The sequence below is a fragment of the Colobus angolensis genome, unplaced genomic scaffold (genome assembly GCF_000951035.1).
Source record: "Colobus angolensis palliatus isolate OR3802 unplaced genomic scaffold, Cang.pa_1.0 Scaffold115, whole genome shotgun sequence".
NCBI lineage: Eukaryota > Metazoa > Chordata > Mammalia > Primates > Cercopithecidae > Colobus > Colobus angolensis.
In genome coordinates this window covers 4,862,402-4,883,518 of record NW_012112586.1, presented here as the reverse complement: position 1 = coordinate 4,883,518, position 21,117 = coordinate 4,862,402, and the positions used below count along the sequence as shown (strand labels likewise).

General features: G+C 46.1%; 1 protein-coding gene across 1 annotated transcript in view; it reads left to right on the top strand.

The window, feature by feature from the left end:
• Window positions 1-21,117, top strand: part of TMEM132C (transmembrane protein 132C) — a 321,687-nt gene that overhangs the window by 116,293 nt on the left and 184,277 nt on the right. The window contains exon 2 of the mRNA XM_011961262.1: window positions 11,095-11,241. Within this exon, the coding sequence (XP_011816652.1) occupies window positions 11,095-11,241 (147 nt within the window). The remainder of the gene's footprint in view (window positions 1-11,094; window positions 11,242-21,117) is intronic.

Here is a 21,117-nt window from a genome sequence, read left to right as displayed (position 1 = left end):
ACCACTACACTCCAGCCTGGGTGACAGAGTGAGACTCCATCACAAAAAAAAAAAAAAAGAGAAACAGTAGCCAAATTAAAGAAATCTGTTAAAGAAATGATACTGTAGAGAGTGTATGGATGTGCCAACAACGTGGGGGTGGAGCTCAAGTGCCTAAACTTAGGGAAATCCACAGGGATGATGTAGAGCTGTCTATCCTCCGGTGAGCATGTCATCAGCCCATGAGGCCTGGGGGGCCATGCTCGCTGGGTGAGATGATGACAGCAGCAGCAATACCCATGCCACGTTTGTTGATATACACACCCTGATCCTAAGCCATTGTTAATTTCCTCTGAAGGGCTTTGGAATACTGAACACCCACAGCCCCTGCCTTTAGAGGAAGCAGCTTTGTAGGGCTGCTGTCAGGTCAGTGGGTGGGTTTGGATATAAGTGTGTGAGTCTTATTCTAGTGGAAGAGCAGGCATGCAGGTGTGCCATGCCTTTGTATGCAGCATGCACCACTTGCAAAGGGCAAGCCCTCCTCTTCTCAGTGCAGAAGCTGTTACGTACACATGACCGGAGGCTTTCCTGCACAATGCCCATAGTAGAGAGCATTGGGCTAACAGGCTCAGTGCAATGGGACCGTAGAACTTCTGGTTGGTTAGCTCAGTGCAATGGGAACTTACATCAGCTGCTTCCTTCAGGGTTGTAATGACTTAGCTTCATGGCAGCTCCTCCTCCGAAGGGCCAGGCCAGGGGTGGGCTGCTTTCTTATTGCTTGCTTCTTTATTTTCATGTTAGCAACTGTATCCATTTTCTAGGGCTGCTGTAACAAAGTACCACAGACTGAGGGATTTGAAGGATACAAATCTACTCTCTCACAGTTCTGGAAGCTGGACGTTAAAGATCAGGGTGTTGGCAGGGTTGATTCCTTCTGAGGTCTGGGGGACCACCTCTCCCTGGCCTCTCTCCGTGGCTTGGAGATGGCCATCTTCATGTTCCCATAGACTTTCCCTTCTCGGGTCTATCTCCAAATTTCCCGTTTTCATAAGAACACCAGTCCCTGAATTGGGGCCCAGCCTAATGAGCTCCATTTGAATGTGATTACCTCTGTAAAGATCTATCTCCATATACGGCCACATTCTAAAATGCTGGGAGTTAGGACTTCAACGTATGGATTGGAAAGGTGCGGAGTTCAACCTGTAACAACAATAATTATCATTTTTCAGTTTGAACCTACTCTGAAGATCAGATTCAGCTCCTGAACAGACAGCCTCACAGGGGCCAGAGGCCAAGTGGTACTTACTCGCCCTCCCATGCGTGCACACACATGCATACACACACACACACACACACTTCTCACACATGCATGCACACACACACACACACACACATACACACTCCTCATCATACCCAGGCCCTCATACACCGCAGCAGGCCTGAGAAGCCTCTAGGGAGGGCATTTCATAAGGAGATTGTAGCAGACCGTGAGATAGATGGCTTGCAGGGTGGAAATTAGGCTTCCTGTGTTCAAAATTTGTACTGAACATTGATTTTCCTTAAGGAACACTTAATCATCCCTGTGTTATACCCAAGTCAAGCACATTTTAAAAAGACGGAACATATTTTTTGTTTTGTTTTGGTTTTGACCACTAAAAACCTGAGTAGGAGCGTCAACGATCAATGTGCCTTGTAGATGGCATGAGCCCCATTCAGGTAACCCAGATGGGACCGGAGGTGCCACCAAGTCCAGCCCTTGCCTGAGTGCTGCGTGGATGCATTGCAACATCTGGCACAGTGCTGGGAACAGTTGGTGCTCCGTGCTACATGGGAAATGGTCTCCCAAGCTACCAGCAATAGCAGACCCACAAACTGGAAACCACTGAACTAGGGCTATCCTGGATGCAGCAGATGAAGAAGGAGAATCATACCTGCCTGACCCTCCAGAAGCAGGGCTGGAAGCTCCTCCTCTCCATGCAGCCTGGCTGAGTAGGGGTGGCCTCATACTGCCACTGGCCAGCTTCCCTGGACTTGCACCTGGAAGCCAGGCATCCTCAGGGTTTACCAACCACTTCCACTGTTTTTTAAAATGCTGACTCTGGTTGCAAAACTTCTGGTCCTGGACACGAACCCTGCAACAACTAGTTCCTTGATATAGACAGAAAACATCCACTGCTCTCATCGAAGAAAATGCCCGAGTAACACAATCAGCCTTTTAAACCTAGGCCTTTCTCCCATTTCTGTGGTTCCTTTCCCCGCCCCATCCAGAGGTGACACCAGGCGCTGCACCAGTGGGTGAGAATCCTCCTATAAGCATGCACTGTTAAGCGGAAAGAACAATTTGTAGCTTCAGTGAAATCTGAAATCTTGAGAAAAATCCAAATGCAGCAAAATCCAATTTCAAGCCAAAGTCACATTGCAAGAGGCATTTATTTCCAGCAGTAGAAGTAGAAGGTGTCCATGCTATGAACATAACTGGAGCATTCATTTCCTGCTAGGGGCAATGGGGACTTTCCCATGCTAATGTGTCCTTGATCTTTGTCCCTCAAGCATGTCCTGGTCTCCTGGTGTTCAGAGTAGCACGTGTATTTAGTGAATCATTTAATGTAAGACTCAGAAGAAGTTTCTTAAGAGAAGGTGGCTGTGCAAAATAGACAAATGGGATCTAATTAAACTAAAGAGCTTCTGCATGGCAAAAGAAACTACCATCAGAGTGAACAGGCAACCTGCAGAATGGGAGAAAATTTTTGCAATCTGCTCATCTGACAAAGGGCTAATATCCAGAACCTACAAAGAACTCAAACAAATTTACAAGAAAAAAGCAACCCTATCAAAAAGTGGTCAAAGAATATGAACAGACAGTTCTCAAAAGAAGACATTTATGCAGCCAACAGACACATGAAAAAATGTTCATCATCACTGGTCCTCAGAGAAATGCAAATCAAAACCACAATGAGATACCATCTCTCACATCTCTCACCAGTTAGAATGGCCATCATTAAAAAGTCAGGAAACAGATGCTGGAGAGGATGTGGAGAAATAGGAATACCTTTACACTGTTGGTGGGAGTATAAATTAATTCAACCATTGGGAAGACTGTGGCGATTCCTCAAGGATTTAGAACTAGAATTGCCATTTGACCCAGCAATCCTATTACTGGGTATATGCCCAAAGGATTATAAATCATGCTACTATAAAGACATGCACACATATGTTTATTGTGGCACTATTCACAATAGCAAAGACTTGGAACCAATCCAAATGTCCATCTTGATAGTCTGGATTAAGAAAATGTGGCACATATACACCATGGAATGCTATGCAGCCATAAAAAAGGATAAGTTCATGTCCTTTGTAGGAACATGGATGCAGCTGGAAACCATCATTCTCAGCAAACTATCACAAGGACACAAAACCACCACAGCTTCTCACTTATAGGTGGGAATTGAACAATGAGAACACATGGACACAGGGAAGGGAATATTACACACTGGGGCCTGTCAGGAGGTGGGGGGCTGGGGGAGGGATAGCATTAGGAGAAATACCTAATGTAAATGATGAGTTGATTGGTGCAGCAAACCAACATGGCACATGTGTACCTATGAATCAAACCTGTATGTTATGCACATGTACCCTAGAACTTAAAGTATAATTTTAAAAGAGAGAGAGACAGAAGGTGGCTGTCTGGCCAGCATGCTATTGCTGCTATGAGGGTTGGACACCCTAAGTTTGGCAGGTGAAGATGTGTTTTATCACCACCTTCCACCCACAGTGTTCCCTCATGGCAGCCCCCTGGTAATCACATTCATCAGCTATGTCTAGCCTTTTAACTATTCACAAGAATGTATCTCCTTCAGTCTTGGAAGTTAATAGGGTGTGTGTGTGTGTGTGTGTGTGTGTGTGCGTGCGCACACGCGCGTGTATGTGTGTGTGTGTAACTGTGTAATTTCCTTTCATAAGACGTGACCTTGCATATGTCAACTGAAGAATGATGAGGTTCATACATTTGGAAAGAAGAGCTTTATCTCTCATAAAGGATTGCAGCCTGCTGGGTCATTCTGACAGGCTGGGAAGTGTAGCCTCCAGCGAGAAGCCAGAAACAAGACATTCAGAGATGGGAAGAACAAGACAGGGATTTATGCTGAGTAAGAAGGATAAATATGCATATTCAATAAGCCATAGGAGGAGTCATGAATATTTATGGGAGGAGAAGCATGTGCATGCCCAGCTGAGTTTCATGCCCTTCCTTTCATGGGTCCCATGTACAAGAGATGACAGGGATAGTGTGATCCCAAGGTAGGGTTTTCAGCCCTCTGACATCAAAAGATGAAGCAGAGAACATGAAACCCCTCACTGTGCATCCTCAGTAGATGGCCAGAACCACTGCAAGATCAGTGGTCTCTTATCAGGAAGGAACCTGTGGGTCAGTTATTTTATCAAAACTATGAAAGGGCAAGGCAGTGTCAGGCAGTCATCAGTATCTGGGGTGGAGCAAGTCTTTCCAAATGGCTGTTTTCTGTTTAGCCCTCAGGAAGAAAGCCTAATGATGCTTAGGGAAGGAAGGGGGATAAGGAGGTGCATCCAGCCTTCCATCCCATCATGGCCAGGAACTCAGTTTTCAAGGTTTCACTGGCATCTCCTTGGCCAAGAGGGGGTCCGTTCCATCTGTTGGGTAGCTTAGAATTGTATTTTTATTTCTTGCCTGTAATTTAGAAGGTCAAATAGTTCTGCAGAGTTTATTGACAAAAACATGTATACAACAGATCAGTGGCAGGATTCGAAGAGCGTGTGACTATGAAGGGAGCACATGAAGGAGCTCCTCTGTGTTGAAGGAACAATGCCACATCTTTATTATTGTGATGGTTACTCAAATCTCCACATAGGATATAGTTTCATAGAACTATACGCCAAAGAATTTCATGTGAAAACATGTAAAATCTAAGGTATGTACCTGAGTTAATAGTATTATGCCTATATCAGTTTCCTGGCTTTGACAATGAACCACGCTTATGTACAATATTATCATTGGAGGAAGCTGGATGATGTGTACTGGGAACTCAGTATTTTGTTCTTTTGCAACTTTTTAAAATTTATTTTTTAAGACAGGGTCTCACTCTGTTGCCCAGGCTGGAGTGTAGTGGTGCTGTCATAGCTCCTCTGGGCGTCAAGTGATCCTGCTGCCTCAGCTTCCCCAATAGCTGGGACTACAGGCACACTCTGTCATATGGGGCTCAGTAGTAGTTGTAGTAGTAGTAGTAGTAGTAGTAGTAGTAGTAGTAGTATTTTGAGATGGAGTCTCGCTCTTGTTGCCCAGGGTGGAGTGCAGTGGAACAGTCTCAGCTCACTGCAACCTCTGCCTCCTGGGTTCAAGTGATTGGCCTGCCTCAGTCTCCCAAGTAGCTGGGATTACAGGTCCTTCCCACCATGCCTAGTTAATTTTTATTTTTTGTATTTTTAGTAGAGATGGGGTTTCACCATGTTGGCCAAACTGGTCTCAAACTCCTGACCTCAGGTGATCTGCCCGCCTCGGCCTCCCAAAGTGGTGGAATTACAAGCATGGGCCACCGTGTGGGGCTAATTATTTTATCTTTTTGTAGAGACAACATCTTATTTTGTTGTCCAGGTTACTCTCAAACTCTTGGCCTCAAGGGATCGTCCCACCTCAGCCTCCCAAAGTTCCGGGATTACAAGTGTGAGCCACCAAACCCAGCCACAACTTCCTCTTAATCTGAAACTATTGAACTATTTGAAAATACAAAGTTATTTTAAAATAATACTGCAATACCCTGCTCCCTTCTACTGCTTCTCTCCATGCACAGAGGCAAAATTCTTTCCTCATCTCGTATTTATAGGCACATCACCAAGTAATGCACTGATGTTGACATTTTTTTTTTTGTCAATATCTATAAATTTCTCACTATGGAGAATTAGGATATATCTCTTTTCTCCATCACATAAGTGCCTCCCATTTTATCTCTCCATCCCTCAAGTATAATAATCATATTTTGTCTAGATTAATATTCAGTGTTTAAAATATAAGTACATGTGCTAATCACAGTAAAATCAAGTATTAAATTATGATTACTTTTCCTTCTCTGCATAATGAGTTCTTCAGGATTAAAAACTGATTGGGTTTTATTCTTTTTCCTGATTTTCTGTATATTTAGCTCATATTTATCCTGAAACTCTCCTCTAGTTGTCTAAATGTCCTCAAGAAACACTTATTCTGCATCATATTTATTAAGAAAATTTTTGTTTCCTGGGGAAGTGTTTGCCAGAATCTTCTCTATGCCTTATGCTCTGCTGTTATTCAAGTACCTCTCTTCACCATCAACTTGGGATTCCTTCCACGTCACTTGTATTTGGGATCTGTTTCCCTTACTTCACATCTTCCTTCCAGCTTCACTTCATGGTTTGATGGGACACATGCTCAAGTAGGTTACCAAGCTTGAGTGTAAGGAGTAAATGTCCTTAGCACACACATATGTGGGCTGGGTGTGGTGGCTCACACCTGTAATCCCGGCACTTTGGGAGGCCAAGGCAGGTGGATCACAAGGTTAGGAGATGGAGACCATCCTGGTTAACACAGTAAAACCCTGTCTCTACTAAAAATACAAAAAATTAGCCAGGCATGGTGGCGGGTACCTGTAGTCCCAGCTACTTGGGAGGCTAAGGCAGGAGAATGACGTGAACTCAGGAGGCAGAGCTTACAGTGAGCTGAGATCACGCCACTGCACTCCAGCCTGGGTGACAGAGTGAGACTCCGTCTAAAAAAAAAAAAAAAAAAAAACACACATGTTTGGAAACACTGAGCTCATAGGGTGCATACAGAATTCTAGGTTGGAAACCGTCTCCCCTTACAATATTCAAGACATTTTTCATTGTCTTCTAGTTTACGAAGTGGCTGTTACGAATTCTGAATTTTTTGTGATGGTTTCTTCTCTCTGGAGGACTGTAGAATTCACTTCTACATACCCCATCTTCCAAAATGTATTGCTCACATGGCCTGGTCTGGGTCTATTCTCATTCATTGTGCTGATCATACAGTGGGTTCTTCCGAGCTGAAAACACATCCTTTCATTTGGAAACATTTTCTTGACTTACTTTATTAATGATTCATCCTCTTTCTTTTCTCTGTTTTTTTCTATTATTCTTATATTGAACCTCAAAGTCATCCTCTTAACTTTTTTTGTCCTGTCTTCCGCTTCTTTGTCTTTTCTGTGCTTCTTAGGAAATTTCTTCAACTTTTTCCATCAACCATTCCACTGACTTTACATTTTTGCTATATTTTTAATTTCCAAGGGCTCATTTTGTCCATTCTTTTTTTAAGATATAGCAGTCATTTTTGCTTCATTATTGCAATATCTTCTCTTATCTCTTAGTGAATGTGACTGATTCTCTGTTTTTTGTTTTGTTTTGTTTTGCGACAGAGTATCATCACTCTGTCACCAGGCTGGACTGCAGTGGCGCAATCTTGGCTCACTGCAACCTCTGACTCCCGGGTTCAAGTGCTTCTCCTGCCTCAGCCTCCCAAGTAGCTGGGACTACAGGCATGTACCACCTCACCCAGCAAATTTTTGTAGTTTTAGTAGAGACAGGTTTTCGCCATGTTGGATAGGATGGTCTCAATCTGCTGACCTCATGATCCACCCACCTTGGCCTCCCAAAGTGCTGGGATTACAGGCGTGAGCCACCACGCCCGACGGATTCTCTGTTTTTTTTTAATATGTGTATCCTTTACTGCATAGGCTCTATTTCCTGAAGATTGCCGCTCTCCCCTCCCCACATTTGCCTGTTTGAGTCTTTCTGCATGGACAAACGCGAACTGCTTCCTCTGCTCTCACCCCACAACGACCAACACAGAAGACTCCTGTGGACAAGCATGGGGCAGGTGGGCGGTGGGGGGTTCTGCCACCAACAAGCGAGTGAGCAATTCTGCAGATGTCAGCTGGGTGTGCTCTAGTTCAGTTCACACCATCTCTACCTGGAGAAATGGTCAGGCCCCACGGGTCGAGGGCTCAGTCCCCAGGACTGCTCCCTGCTTCTGATATCAACTGCAAACCCTGGCTGACTCTGTCTGTTTCTCTCTGTCTCTCTGTCTCTGTCTGCCTGTTTCTCTCTCTCTTTCTGTCTGTCTCTCTCTCTGTCTCCATCTGTCTGTCTCTCTCTCTCTGTGTGTCTTACTGACTGACTATAAAGTGGGGTTCCCATGACCTCATCCTCAGGTTTGATTAATTTCCTAGAGCGGCTCACAGAGTTCAGGGAAATGTTTACTTATGTTGACTGGTTTATTCTAAAGGATATTATGAAGGATACAGATGAGGAAACATGCAGGACAGAGTATAGGGGAAAGAGTGTGAAGCTTCCTTGCCTTCCCGGGACACCACCTTCCAGGAACCTCCATGGGCTCAACTATCTGGATGCTCCCCAAATCCTGTCCTCTGGGGCTTTTAGGAGGCTTTATAACTAGGTATGATTGATTAGATGTTTAGTCATTGGTGACCAGCCCCTCTGTTCTCACTGGTGATTAAGGGGATGGGCTGAAAGTCCAAACTCTCTATTCTTGCCTTGGTCTTTCTGGTGGCCAATGCTATCCTGAAGCTACCTGTAATCCCAGACACCAGTCACCTCCTTAGCACACAAGAAGACATCACTGTTCTCAGGATTTTAGGAGCTGTGTGCCAGGAAACAGGGATGAGTACCAAATCTTTATTTCAGCATAGCACGGTCTTTATGTCACATAGAGACTTCTCTTAGTGTCTAACAATTCCTGTTTGCCGGTTCATGTAAAGGAGGGGGGACTAAAAGGCTACGAGAGGCTCAGAGCCCTCAACAGCACTTGCTGACTTCAGGCTTCACTGCAGGGCGTCTGGCTGGCTGTTTGGAGAGGCTACAGTGTCAATGCCTATTGCATTTTGGTTTTAGGATGGTAGCACCCTCTGGAATCCTGTGTTTCTCCTGGAGGGTAAAGATCCAGTCTAGGGGGACCCGCCTGGGAATCTCAGCGTTCAGCACACATGGGGTTGTGGGGTCCCTCTATATTCGGTGTGGCACCCCCAGCACCCCAAGTTCCCCACTCGCCCTGATAGTCATACCTGGTGTGAAGTCCTGGCATCACAAAAAGGGAAGTTTACTTGCTTCTGGCTGCTTCCTAAACAGACTTGTAGCCAACCCTCTGTCTTTCAGTCCTCATTCGCTCTGATTCTGTGACTGATATCACAGCTCCCAAGTCTAGGGGATTCTTTGGTAGAAACTGTGTTGGTTGTTGGCTCTGCTCACTGATATCACAGCTCCTGAGTCTGGGGGATTCTTTGGTGAAAACTGTGTTGGTTGTTGGCTCTGCTCACTGACAGCTTAAAGCTCCATTTTAAAGTTCTGCTGACTCGTTTTATCCACTGAACTCCCAGTTTCCAGTTTCCCAAATCTGTTGCTGTGGCTGCATTTCCTCTTCTGGTCATGAGATTATACCTTTTATTTTATTATTATTATTATAATTATTTTGAGATGGAGCCTTGCTCTGTTGCCCAGGCTGGAGTGCAGTGGCACAATCTCAGCTTGCTGCAACCTCCGCCTCCCAGGTTCAAGTGATCCTCCTGCCTCAGCCTCCCAAGTAGCTGGGATTAAAGGCATGTACCACCATGCCCAGTTAAGTTTCATATTTTTTGTAGAGATGAGGTTTCATCGTGTTGGCCAAACTAATCTTGAACTCCTGAGCTCAAGTGATCCATCCACCTCAACCTCCCAAAGTGCTGGGATTGGCCAGGTGCAGTGACTGACACTTGTAATCCCAGCACTTTGGGAGGCCGAGATGGGCGGATCATGAGGTCAGGATATTGAGATCATCCTGGCCAACATGGTAAAACCCAATCTCTACTAAAATACAAAAAAAAAGTAGCCAGGCATGGTGGCAGGTGCCTGTAGTTCCTGCTACTCGGGAGGCTGAGGCAGGGGAATTGCTTGAACCCAGGAGGCGGAGAGGTTGCAATGAGCCAAGATTACACCACTGTACTCCAGCCTAGCGACATAGGAAGACTTCATTTCCAAAAAAAAAAAAGTGCTGGGATTACAGGCATGAGCCACTGTGCCCAGCTGCCTTATGCCTTTTACAGCAGTCCCTTTGCTCTCCTGTGAGTGGGATTGAGGAAGACGGTATAAGTAGATGTGTGTGCTCAAGCTGCCGCTTGTCTCATCCGTTTATTGATAAGGAGACTGAAATTGAGGCTGGCTAAGTGGCGTGATCAAAACAGCAGCAGCTTTGGGAGGAGCTCTTTGCCTTTTCGTTTCTTTGTTTCTTGGTCCCTGACTTAATGTATCTTTGTTAAGTGTGTGCCAGGCAAGTTACATTAAGCAGGCTGGGGACTTCCCTGGAGTGATGTAACAATCGCTAACATTTATTAAGTGTGTATTGTATGCCTGGCACTGTTCTTGTTCTAAACTCTTTACATCTATTTAATCATTACAACAGCTTTATAATGGGAGCTACTATGATCGTTCTCTTTCTTACAGAGGAGGGAGGTGAGGCATGGAGAAGTTATACCTTGTCCAAATTTGCACAGCTAGAAAGTGGTGAAACTGGGGTGTGAACCCAGGCCCGGCTTTCCTGGTGGTAGTGACACTGTGGGCCCAGTGACTCAGTGTGATGGGCTTTCAAGTGGGTTGTAGGCTGTTTAGCTGCATTCCTCCTTTCTCCCCACTTCCCGACTGGATAACAACACCTCCCACACAAAACCATGACAATCACAAGTGTCTCCAGACATTGCCAAATGTCCCCGGCAGGGCACAGAGTCCCCTGAGTGAGGAGACTGACCCAGGCAGGCTGAGTGCATGCCTTCACAGCTCTGCCCTGCAACCTCCTGGTCTGGTGAGTTACAGGGGTCCTTTTTCCTCCCCCTCAGAACCGGACAGCAAGGTGTGTGACTGCCTTATCCACAGGCAGATCCCGCTCGCCCTGCCCTGGCATCACCACCACCGGGTGACTTTGTCTGCCTCTCACTAGATATGAAAAAAGTGGAAAACAAAACAGAAACTAAAGGTGGCAACTCTGCAGAGCTGGGCATGTTGGAAAGGCCAAGCCTTAACCCTGTGGCTCTCTCTCTCCCATCTTCATCCCTACAGAGCCAAGGTGAAGAAGGGAGTGAACATCCTGAGTGCTCAGACCCGCGAGCCGCGGCAGTGGGGTGTCAAGCAGGAGGTGGGCAGCGGCGGAAAGCATGTGACAGCCACCGTGGCCTGCCAGCGCCTGGGGCCCAGCCCGCGCAACAGGTAAGCCGTGCGCTCCCTGCAAGCGTGTGTGGTTCCTGGTCCCGGGCCCAAGCCAGCTGCTGCCTAAGAGCCTTGACTTGGACTTGTGTGAGCTGCTGCTCAAAGGAGCTATTGAACCCACCGCCCGGAAATCTGGTGGCACTGACATCCACTGCAGGACCCTCTGCCTCTGCAGCAGGGCGGGGTGGGGCGCTCACTGTGCAGTGCCGCAGGGTGGGCTTTGGAGGAGGGTGAGGTCATCTCTGCTCCGACAGGGCTTATGCATTCTCTGCACCTGAACTGACTTTCTGGGGGCCTTGCCCTGCCCACATTATCAGAAGATGCTTAGTTACAAAGTACTCATTTTTCATGAAGGGTAAGATTAAGTCTTCAGCGGGATGGAATTTAAGGGAAGGAGGTGACAGTCAGTGGCAATGATGGAGATGAACCTGCTGTGTGAGATTCACTGTAGACATCCTGGATGATTTTTAAAAATAATTGTTTTCTGGTTGTAAAAGCAATTCATACTCATTTTAGAATATGAGGAAAGCACAGGTGTATGAGGCGGGAATCATACGCCAATATCCTTACTACTCAAGGGTAACCCACTGATAACATGTTGGTTCATTTCTTTCCAGGGTTTTGTACCTGTGTAATGCTAATAGATACTAAATATATTTAGTTTACAAATTTGGCACCATCAAATACGTACACATTTTAAGGACACTACTATTTTCACTTGTATTGGAAACATTTTCTCTTAACATTAAATATTCCTCCAAAACATTCCTAATAACTTTATAATATTCTATCAGATGGATTTAACATAATATAAACAACCGACGATGCCTGTATTTTACTATTTAGGTTGATTCCAAGTTGTTTTTAAATTTCAACTTTTATTTTAGATTCAGGGGGTACATGTGCAGGTTTGTTATGTGGGTCTGTTGTCTGAGGCTGAGGTTTGGGGCATGAAGGATCCCATCACCCAAGTGGTGAACAGAGCACCTAATGGGTAGTTTTTCAGCCCTTTATTCCCTCTCTCCCCACTTCCCAGTGTCTGTTGTTCCCGTCTTTATACCCACATGTACCTACTGTTTAGCTCCCACTTTTGAGAACATGCGATATTTGGTTTTCTGTTCCTCGGTTAATTTGCTCAGGATAACGGCCTCCAGCTGCATCCATGTTGCTGTGAAGGATGTGAAAATGTTGTTCTTTTTTATGGCTGTGTAGTAGTCTATGGTGGATGTATACCAAATCTTCTTGATCCAGTTCACAGTGGATGGGTTGATTCCTTGTCTTTGCTATTGTGAACGGTGCTGCGATGAACACATGAGTGCCTGTGTCTTTTTGGTAGAACAATTTATTTCCTTTGGGTAGATAGCCAGTAATGGGATTGCTGGGTTGGATGGTAGTTCTGAGTTCTTTGAGAAATCTCCAAACTACTTTCCACCATGACTGAACTAATTTACTTTCCTACACACAGTGTGTAAGTGTTCCCTTTTCTCTGCAATCTCTCCGGCATCTGTTATTTTTTGACTTTTTAATAATCATCATTCTGACTGGTGTGAGATGGCATCTCATTGTCATTTGGATTTACGTTTCTCTGATGATTAGTAATATGGAACATTTTTATTATCAGTTTGTGCCCACTTGTATGTCCAAGATTTATTCTTGTAGATGACGCAGCAATAAACCACTTTCCACATAAATCTTTATCCACATCCCTTTTTCCTTAAGGTGGCTTCTTAGATTCAAAACTTAAGATTATTTTTCAAGGCTCTTGATATATTCTGCCAGTACATTTTTCTGAAGGGATTAGTATTAAAGAAAGAAATATTCTATTACTGGACACATTTTCTTAAGTGGCAGCTGCAAGGCACCATGAAAAATCCTCAAATTCTCTGCTTAGTTTAGAACCACGCTATTCTTTTGCCCATAGAACCCCTCCTCTCTCCTTCCTTTAATGTGTAACCAGAAAAAGAAAATCCAGTGTCCTGAACAGTTTACAAACTCAAATGCCAACCCTCACCATCATTACCCCAAAAAGGATTTTTAGTGCTTCTGGCGGGGGGGAGGTCAGGGGCGAGGAGTAGGTGTCCGAATCTTTGAACTTGTGAAAACATGGCCAGAAAGAAATGTGTTTATGAGTCCCTTGTTCCAAGCAGGAGATCAGAGGCCAAATTAAATCTCCTGAATCAAATGCACATAAAGTCTAATTAACCCGTAAGATTAGTGTTGATTATGCAAATGAAAGTGAATGTGTTCACTGGCAGGTGGCGAAGTTATGTATGTGAACAGTTCTTCAGGTGGGAACCTGAATGAGAAGCAGAGCGAGGGAGATAAGCCTCATGGCATTGAGTCCTGAAGGGCTCCTGTCGTCACCCTGTTTGTTCTGAGCTTCCAGGAGCCCTGCTTTGACCCCGTTGTGTCTGCTGTCTCAGTGGTAAGCATTGTGCATGAGTTTCTGCAGTCAGCCATCCTGAATGTTTCGGCAGACTGCGGACAAGAGGAAGATCTGAATCTGCAGAAATAGAGAGTAACGGCATCTGAGGCACAGAAAGAGGCACTGCAGATGGTTAGACAAAAGAAATGTGTTCAAAGAGGAGGGCGGGCGGTGCATTGGGTGGAGTGAACCGTGCCCAGTTCACTCCTAAGGACCATTGTGGTCATGTTGGACCCACCTGGATAATCCCGGATCATCGCCTTTATCAAAACCTTCACCTAATCACGTCTGCAAAATCCCTTTGCCTTGTAAGGTAACATATTCATAGGTTCTAAGGATTAGGATGTAGACAAATTGGCCTGCCTCTGTCTTCTTACAGCACGGCTCCGTCATGCCCATTCAGTCCTGAGTCTTTGAAATGCTGGGTTTGGACACCTTGGGGTTACTGAGGCCAGGCCAGTGAGCACACCTTCCAAGATTCCCAGGGCGGGGAATGGCATTCCTTCCCATGGAAGCTTTCTTGGTAGCCGAGGAGGTCTGATAGTAAGATCTTTCTTATGTATAGCACTGCCATGGGCAATGGTGTCGCCCTTCCCGGCTGGGTCCAGCAGAAGCACTCAGTGCCAGCCAGGAGTGTGTATTCTTGCTTCAAGGCGAGGGTTGCTCAGTCAAGTACCTGAAGCCTCGTTGGCACTGAGCTCCACCAAGGCCATGACTGTGGCTGCCTGCAGGAACCTCTCCACAGGACTCTGAGAGCCTGTGCTGGCTGGGATGACATTCACAAGTGCAGAGAGTGGTTCGTTCCTTGTCTTTGGCTCTTGAAATATCCTGTTGTGAGCTCTTGCATTTATGTGAGTCACCGATTTGAGATGTGGAAGCTGCAACTGTGTTTTCAGATCTTGGCCGCATTCCCGTGTTGGCCACATCCCCTGGCTGGTAAGACAGGAAACCTGGGGAGACAAATAGCTTCAAAAGGGTGAAACTGGTCGGCCCACGGAGGGGCTGCCACACCAGAGGCTTTCCCAGGCAGGTCCAGAAAGGTGGTTCTGGAAGGTTTTACGAACCCCTTGCCAACCATTCCCATCCGTGGCTGTTTCTTCAAAGGCACAAACACGAAACACACACACCAAGTCTAACTCAAAGTGGTGGCTTTGTAAACAAACACAGCTTCAGAGCATGTCCCCTGGCCCTTACCTGCATGACCACTCACCCCTAGTGATCTCCAGACATAGACGCCTTCTACATCAGGAGACGATGGTGGCTGATCTGGGGAGCTGAGCTCTGAGAGCCGCAGAAAGCTAGTGGTTAAACACGCCTCAAGGGCTCTGAAAGTCATTCTAGTCTATAAGTTTCAAACAGGACCATGAATGGGCACGAAGGGCCCCACTGATCCCTAAAATGGCTTGAAAATATATGGTGTGTGAGAGACCGCCTCCATGTGACATTCTCTTTACACCAGTTTCATTGCTCTCTTCCAATTCTTTGACTCCTATGAACTGGTCGTCCCTGAATTGAACTTGGTTGACCTGTGTTTTTCATGCAGAAATAAAATTTCAGTGACATTTGATGGGACATGCGAAATCTCCAATTAGCCGTAGTCCCCATTCCACCCTATGGTCTGGTATCTGGCCTCTCCACTTGTGAATTGGCTACGTGGTTTGTGAAAGTGTTGTAGTATGAAAATCCAGTGTATCAGTCCAGCTACGTAAGGACCCCATGATCACATAGGACCCACTTAGATCATCTCTCTATCTCAAGATCCTCAACCTAATCACATCTACCAAGTCCCTTTGACTTAGAAGATAACATATTCATAGGTTCTAGGCTCTAGGATATGGACAAATTTGCCACAATCATGCCACATTAAAAAACCCCAATCTCAGTGCTTTATAACTACAGTTGGCTGTCCATGTCCATGAGTTCTGTGTTCACAGATTCCAGATTTTTTTTAGTGGAAGGTTCTGCCTGTACTGCACATATACAGACTCTGGCTTTCCTGTCATTATTCTCTAAATAATATGGTATCACAGTAACTATTTACATAGCATTTACATTATATTAGGTATGAAAAATAATCTAGAGATGATTTAAAGTATACAGGAGGATGTGCATAGGTTAATATGCAACTACTACATCATTTTATCTAAGGGACTTGAGCATCCATGGATATTGGACCCGTGGATATTGGGGCGACTGTCCAAGCTTTGTTCTCATACTCCCAGGGCTGTAGGTCAAGTGCAGTCTGGGCCTGCTAAGGGGAAGCTCAGACAGGAGAGACTACCTTGGGTGTGAGCTGGCTGGGCTTAGCTCCAAGCCTTGAGCTCAGCGTCTGTCCGTCCGTGTGTGTTTGGTCCTGGGCCCAGGCTGAAGGGGCAGAGTTATTCTTGGCGCGCTCCTCTCACAGCAGCTCATTATCCTCTCACCTAAGACCAAAACTGGTGTCCCGTCCACTAACATCCCCTTGGCCAACGCGAGTCAAGAGGTCAGGCCATGGGGTGAGGAAGTCCTCGCCACGCAGACATATGAGGTGGGTGTGCGGAGGGAGTGCATGCAGCACTCAGTAAAACCACCATCACCCCCTGGCATGTCAAAGGGCTGCTTGGCTCAGAAAATTTCCCGTTGCTGAAATGTTCTTCACAGTTTCCATCTGTGGGACGGTCTAGACGTCCCCTTTCGCACGTTCGTTTCTTCAACAAATATTTGTCAAGTGCCCGGTACTTGCCAGCTACCATGCTGACAATCCACGGCCAGGAGTCTTATCAGGGGAAAGTTCGAGGAAGAGATACTTAAAGACTGTCCCGAATATGAACTCACACCTGGCGAGTGATGAACCGTGTCATGCTCAGCATAGGCTGAAAAATGGCGCTTGAGTGAGCGAGGAAGGAAGAATCATAGGTGAGACAAGCAGTGCTGGCTGTGTGCCTCGCGCTCTCCAAATGCTTTGCGTATAATCCTCCTAAGCATCTAATCCTGCTTCAAGCATTCGAGGTAGACAAAGTGAGCTGTGATCTCAACTTACATGGGGGAAAACTGAGACACGATGCATTTTTCAAACCCACTTAGTAAGAGGTGGAGGTGGAATTCAAACCCAGAAGTTCTGCCTCGAAGAACAAGCTGTCGCTTGAGCTTATTCTTGTCCTAATACGAAATACACCCAATGGACCACCCTGGCTGACAGACACTGCTCCACCCTGGGTCCCGGTACATCTCTTTTACTGCTCTATATCCCTCGGTAGGTGTGTTAGCCAGCCAGGGCTGCCTGAACAAAATTCCACACACTGGTTGGCTTAAAACACAGAAATTTATTTTCTCACCATTGGGACTCTGGAAAGTCTGAGATCAGGGTGCTGTCAAGGGTAGTTTCTGGTGAGAAATCTCTTCCTAGCTTGCAGATCACCACCCTCTCAGCATCTTGTGTCCTCAGAGGGCCTTTCCTCTGTGCGTGGAGAGAGAGAAGCTCCTGGTGTCTTTTCTTTTCTTTTTCAAGACAGGGTCTCGCTCTGTCACCCAGCCTGGGGTGCAGTGGTGTAAACAGGACTCACTGTAGCCTTGACTTCCTGGGCTCAAGCGATCCTCCTCTCTTAGTGCCCCAAGTAGCTGGGACTACAGGCATGCACCACCGAGCCCAGCTAATATTTGTATTTTTTTGTAGAAATAGGGTTTCATCATGTTGCCCAGGCTGGTCTCAAACTCCTGCGATCAAGTGATCCACCTACGTTGGCCTGCCAAAGTGCTGAGATTACAGGTGTGAGCCACCGTCCTTGGTTTCTTCCTCTTCCTGTAAGGACACCAGTCCTATGGGGTTAGAGCCCCCTCTTATGACTTTATTTAATCTTAATTACCATCTTAAAAGCCTGCTCTCCAAATATAGTCCCACTGGCGGTGAGGGCTTTGTGATACGAATTTTGGAGGGAACAATTCAGTCTGTAATCCTGGGGTTGGCTCTGTCATCCTGAAACTGCTTCCGTCACTGCACCACCTGGGGCTGCCCCTCACTTTTGTGCATTCGTGTAGATTCTTGGAAAAGCCTGGGAGCTTCTTCCTGGGGTCCTCTTTGCCAATGATGGACGGGTGTGGAGTGCGAAAGCCCAGCCCCATCTCCCCCATTGCAGAAAACTCTGAATTGTCATGGACACAGCTTGACTCAGAGCTTCCCTCAGGATCGGGCTGCAGGCTGGGTCTTTGAAAGCACACCTTCCCTTTGCTTCGTCCTGCAATGTGAACTATTTCCCTCTCCCCTTCTCCCTTTCCAGTTTCTCCTGGTGGGTGGGGAGAAAGGAAACAACATCCTTACTCGGTCACTTCCAAATGAATCCTCGTCATATGATCTGCTTCTAATGAACCCAACCTGAGACCCTCAGAAACATAAGAGCCCCCAGCTTCCTCCCCTGGTGAAATGGCCTCTTAGACAGGGAGAGAGCACTTGTTAGGAAAACTGTCAAACAAGACAGCTGTTTTGCTGTCTCCCTGTAACCTAGAACTTCTGAAAGACCTGTGGGTTGTTATGGTCCTGAAACCATCTGTCTATAAACACTCAGACCCAGGAAGATAGCTTGCACCTGGTCCGTACACACACCAAACTGTGTGGCATTTGCTTTCCAGGCTCCCCATCATCCTGGGAGAGATCTGAGCATCTTGGCAGTCAGGCAGAGTCAGCCAACAATTTACCAGAGTGCACGTCGTATTTACAGGGTGCGAGGCCAACAGAGCGATTAGCATGCCGCCCAGGTCCTTCCCCGTCAGCACCCTGTGGCGGACAGGATCGAGCATGAGGCAAATGCTTCTGTGTCTGCAGGGAAGAGGCGTACAAGCACGTGGACGGTGTGCTGAAAGGCAGGAACACATCTTGCCATCCTTTTGGCATCCTCCTGTTTCTTAGGAAGCATCTTCCGCTTCCCCCTTCATCTCCTTTCCCTGATCTGCATCGTTTTTCAAAACCAGGTGTGTGGGTGAGTCTGAGCAGCTGGGGAGCAGCGAAGCGAGCAGTGAGTCTGACCTCAGCACTGGTAGGAGGGAAAAGCAGACCCTGACTGCTTTTGATTCAAACGTTACACCTTGATCTAATAAAGGTTTCTGCCTCAAGCATTCCTGGAGCCTTACTTTAAACTCATTCCTCCAGGGAAAATGCCAAAGATTAGGTGTTTCTTTAAACTGTGGGCATACTCTGAAGTTTAGGGGGGACTCCGTGGTGGGAATGCAACCCCCTGAGGCTGTTGATGAGGCGGGCTCCCCAGTGGGGTTGGTGTAGGCACACCTACCTGCCGCTCAACTTCCCACTGGCCCACATGCACCTGCGCTGTTAGGTGCTGAATACCTTCACTTAAACCGGTTCACTTATGTGTCTCAAATTTCCCATTTAGGCATTCTTATTAAAACACTCTTGTTAACATCTCTTCCAGAAGCAAATATAGTATCTTAAAAATAGAAATTTACATAGAAAACCGTAATATTCTGTAGATTTTATAGTGCTTGACAGCACACAGAATAATACTGTGTATATTTCACTGTCTCGGGCACTTTACAAAATGCTCTGTGTACATTATTTCAGTAAATCTTTCTAATGGTCTCAAGAACTGAGGGGTCATACCATTGGGTAGATAAAGAAAAGAATAAAGGCGCTCGCAGGAAATAAGCATCCAAATGAATATTTATGCAAATCATAAAAAAGTTTTATTTTAAAAATAACTTTAATGTACACAAATAAATGGAGAAAATGACTATCAGTTGCACAAAATAAAAATGAGCATAAGCAAACACAATTAAAACATAAAACTCCTGGCCAGGTGCTGTGGTTCACGCCTGTAATCCCTGCATTTTGGGAAGCCAAGGCGGGTGGATCACTTGAAGTCAGGAGTTTGAGACAAGCCTGGCCCACGTGGCGAAACCCTGCCTCTACTAAAAATCAAAAATTAAGCTGTATGTGGTGCGTGTCTGTAATCCCAGCTACTCAGGAGGCTAAGTCAGGAGAATGGCTTGAACCCAGGAGGCGGAGGTTGCAGTGAGCCAGGATCACACCACTACACTCTAGCCTGGGCAACAGAGTGAGACTCTGTCTCAGAAAAAAAAAAAGAAACAAAAACAAAACAACATAAAAATCCTATTGAAGTCCAGCTGGCTAATGTTAGCAGCAAGAGGCTGTGTGCTTGCCTTGGAGGTTAGAAAGGTGTTAGCAGGTGTCAGGGAAGTGCTGTGGACACATGAGAGTGCAGGGGTGTCCAGTCTTTTGGCTTCTCTGGGCCACATTGGAAGAAGAATTGCCTTGGGCCACACATAGTATATGCTAACACTAACGACAGCTGATGAGCTGGAAAAAGAAATTGCAAAACAGTCTCATAATGTTGTAAGAAAGTTTACAAATTGGTGTTGGGCCACATTCAAAGCCGCCGTGGACCACACACACAGCCTGTGGGCCACAGCTGGGCAAGCTTGCCACCAGACCAAGCTGAGATTTCCTTCTACTTCCCTTTTTATTAGGCTTATTTTTTTCAATGCCTTTATTTTACTTTCATAATCATAAAAACATATTCAAAGATACGTCTTTTAAACCCATATTCCGTATCTTATGTAACTATTACCATTATTGCATCCTGCCTTACAGAGTGTATATAAGTGTGTTTATACCATTGGGATCAGTCTGTAATATGTTACGTCTCTTTTGGTAACTTAACGTTGCCAAAGTACTTTGCTTGTCCCGTACTTAGCTTTTTAAATGACTGAGTAAGTGGATGGACCTGAATTTATTTAGAAAGCCCCCCTCTCGCGGGACGCCTGGGTTGTTTGTACCCAGCTTTTTAGTATAAATGAACCAGTGGCAGACATTTCAATGACGATATGATGCTGCCTTTCCCCCCGTTCTGAATCATGGAGCACTGGGAGCTGCTGTGAGGGATCTCTAGTCCAAGTTTCTGCCCTTCCTAACTTTATTTTGTCACCCCTTCTCCCTGGCCTTCATACCCAATATAGAAATTGGGGAACAAAGCCAAAAGCTGGCACCAGATGAGTGAAGGGGCCAGGGAAGAGGCGAGGAGCCAGGAATGTCCTGCAGGAAGAGAGGGAGGGGCCCCGCGTGGCACCCCTTTTACTCCTCCAATCCCTGTTTGTTGCAGCTCCAGGGGTGTCTGTGCCCAGGAATGGTTACAGGCCATCTGGGAGACTTTTGCTTTAACCTCAAAACTTCTAAAAGAATCTAAAAAGGAAACACTTTCTGTCCACGTGATTCAACCTTACTCAAGGGATGCATGTTGCCTTTTGGAAACCCTCCTGGGATACTTCATCAGTCCCATAGACTGGCTGTCACTGACACTTGTAATTGTAGGAATGCATGCCGAGAGGCTAGCTGGACTCAGAGGCATCCACGCAAAATTCTGCGCCATTTAACCAGGAGCCTCAAAGGCAAGGGACAGGTGAAAGGAGGAGGTGGGTAAGGAAATGGGTGGAATGCCCATGCCCTG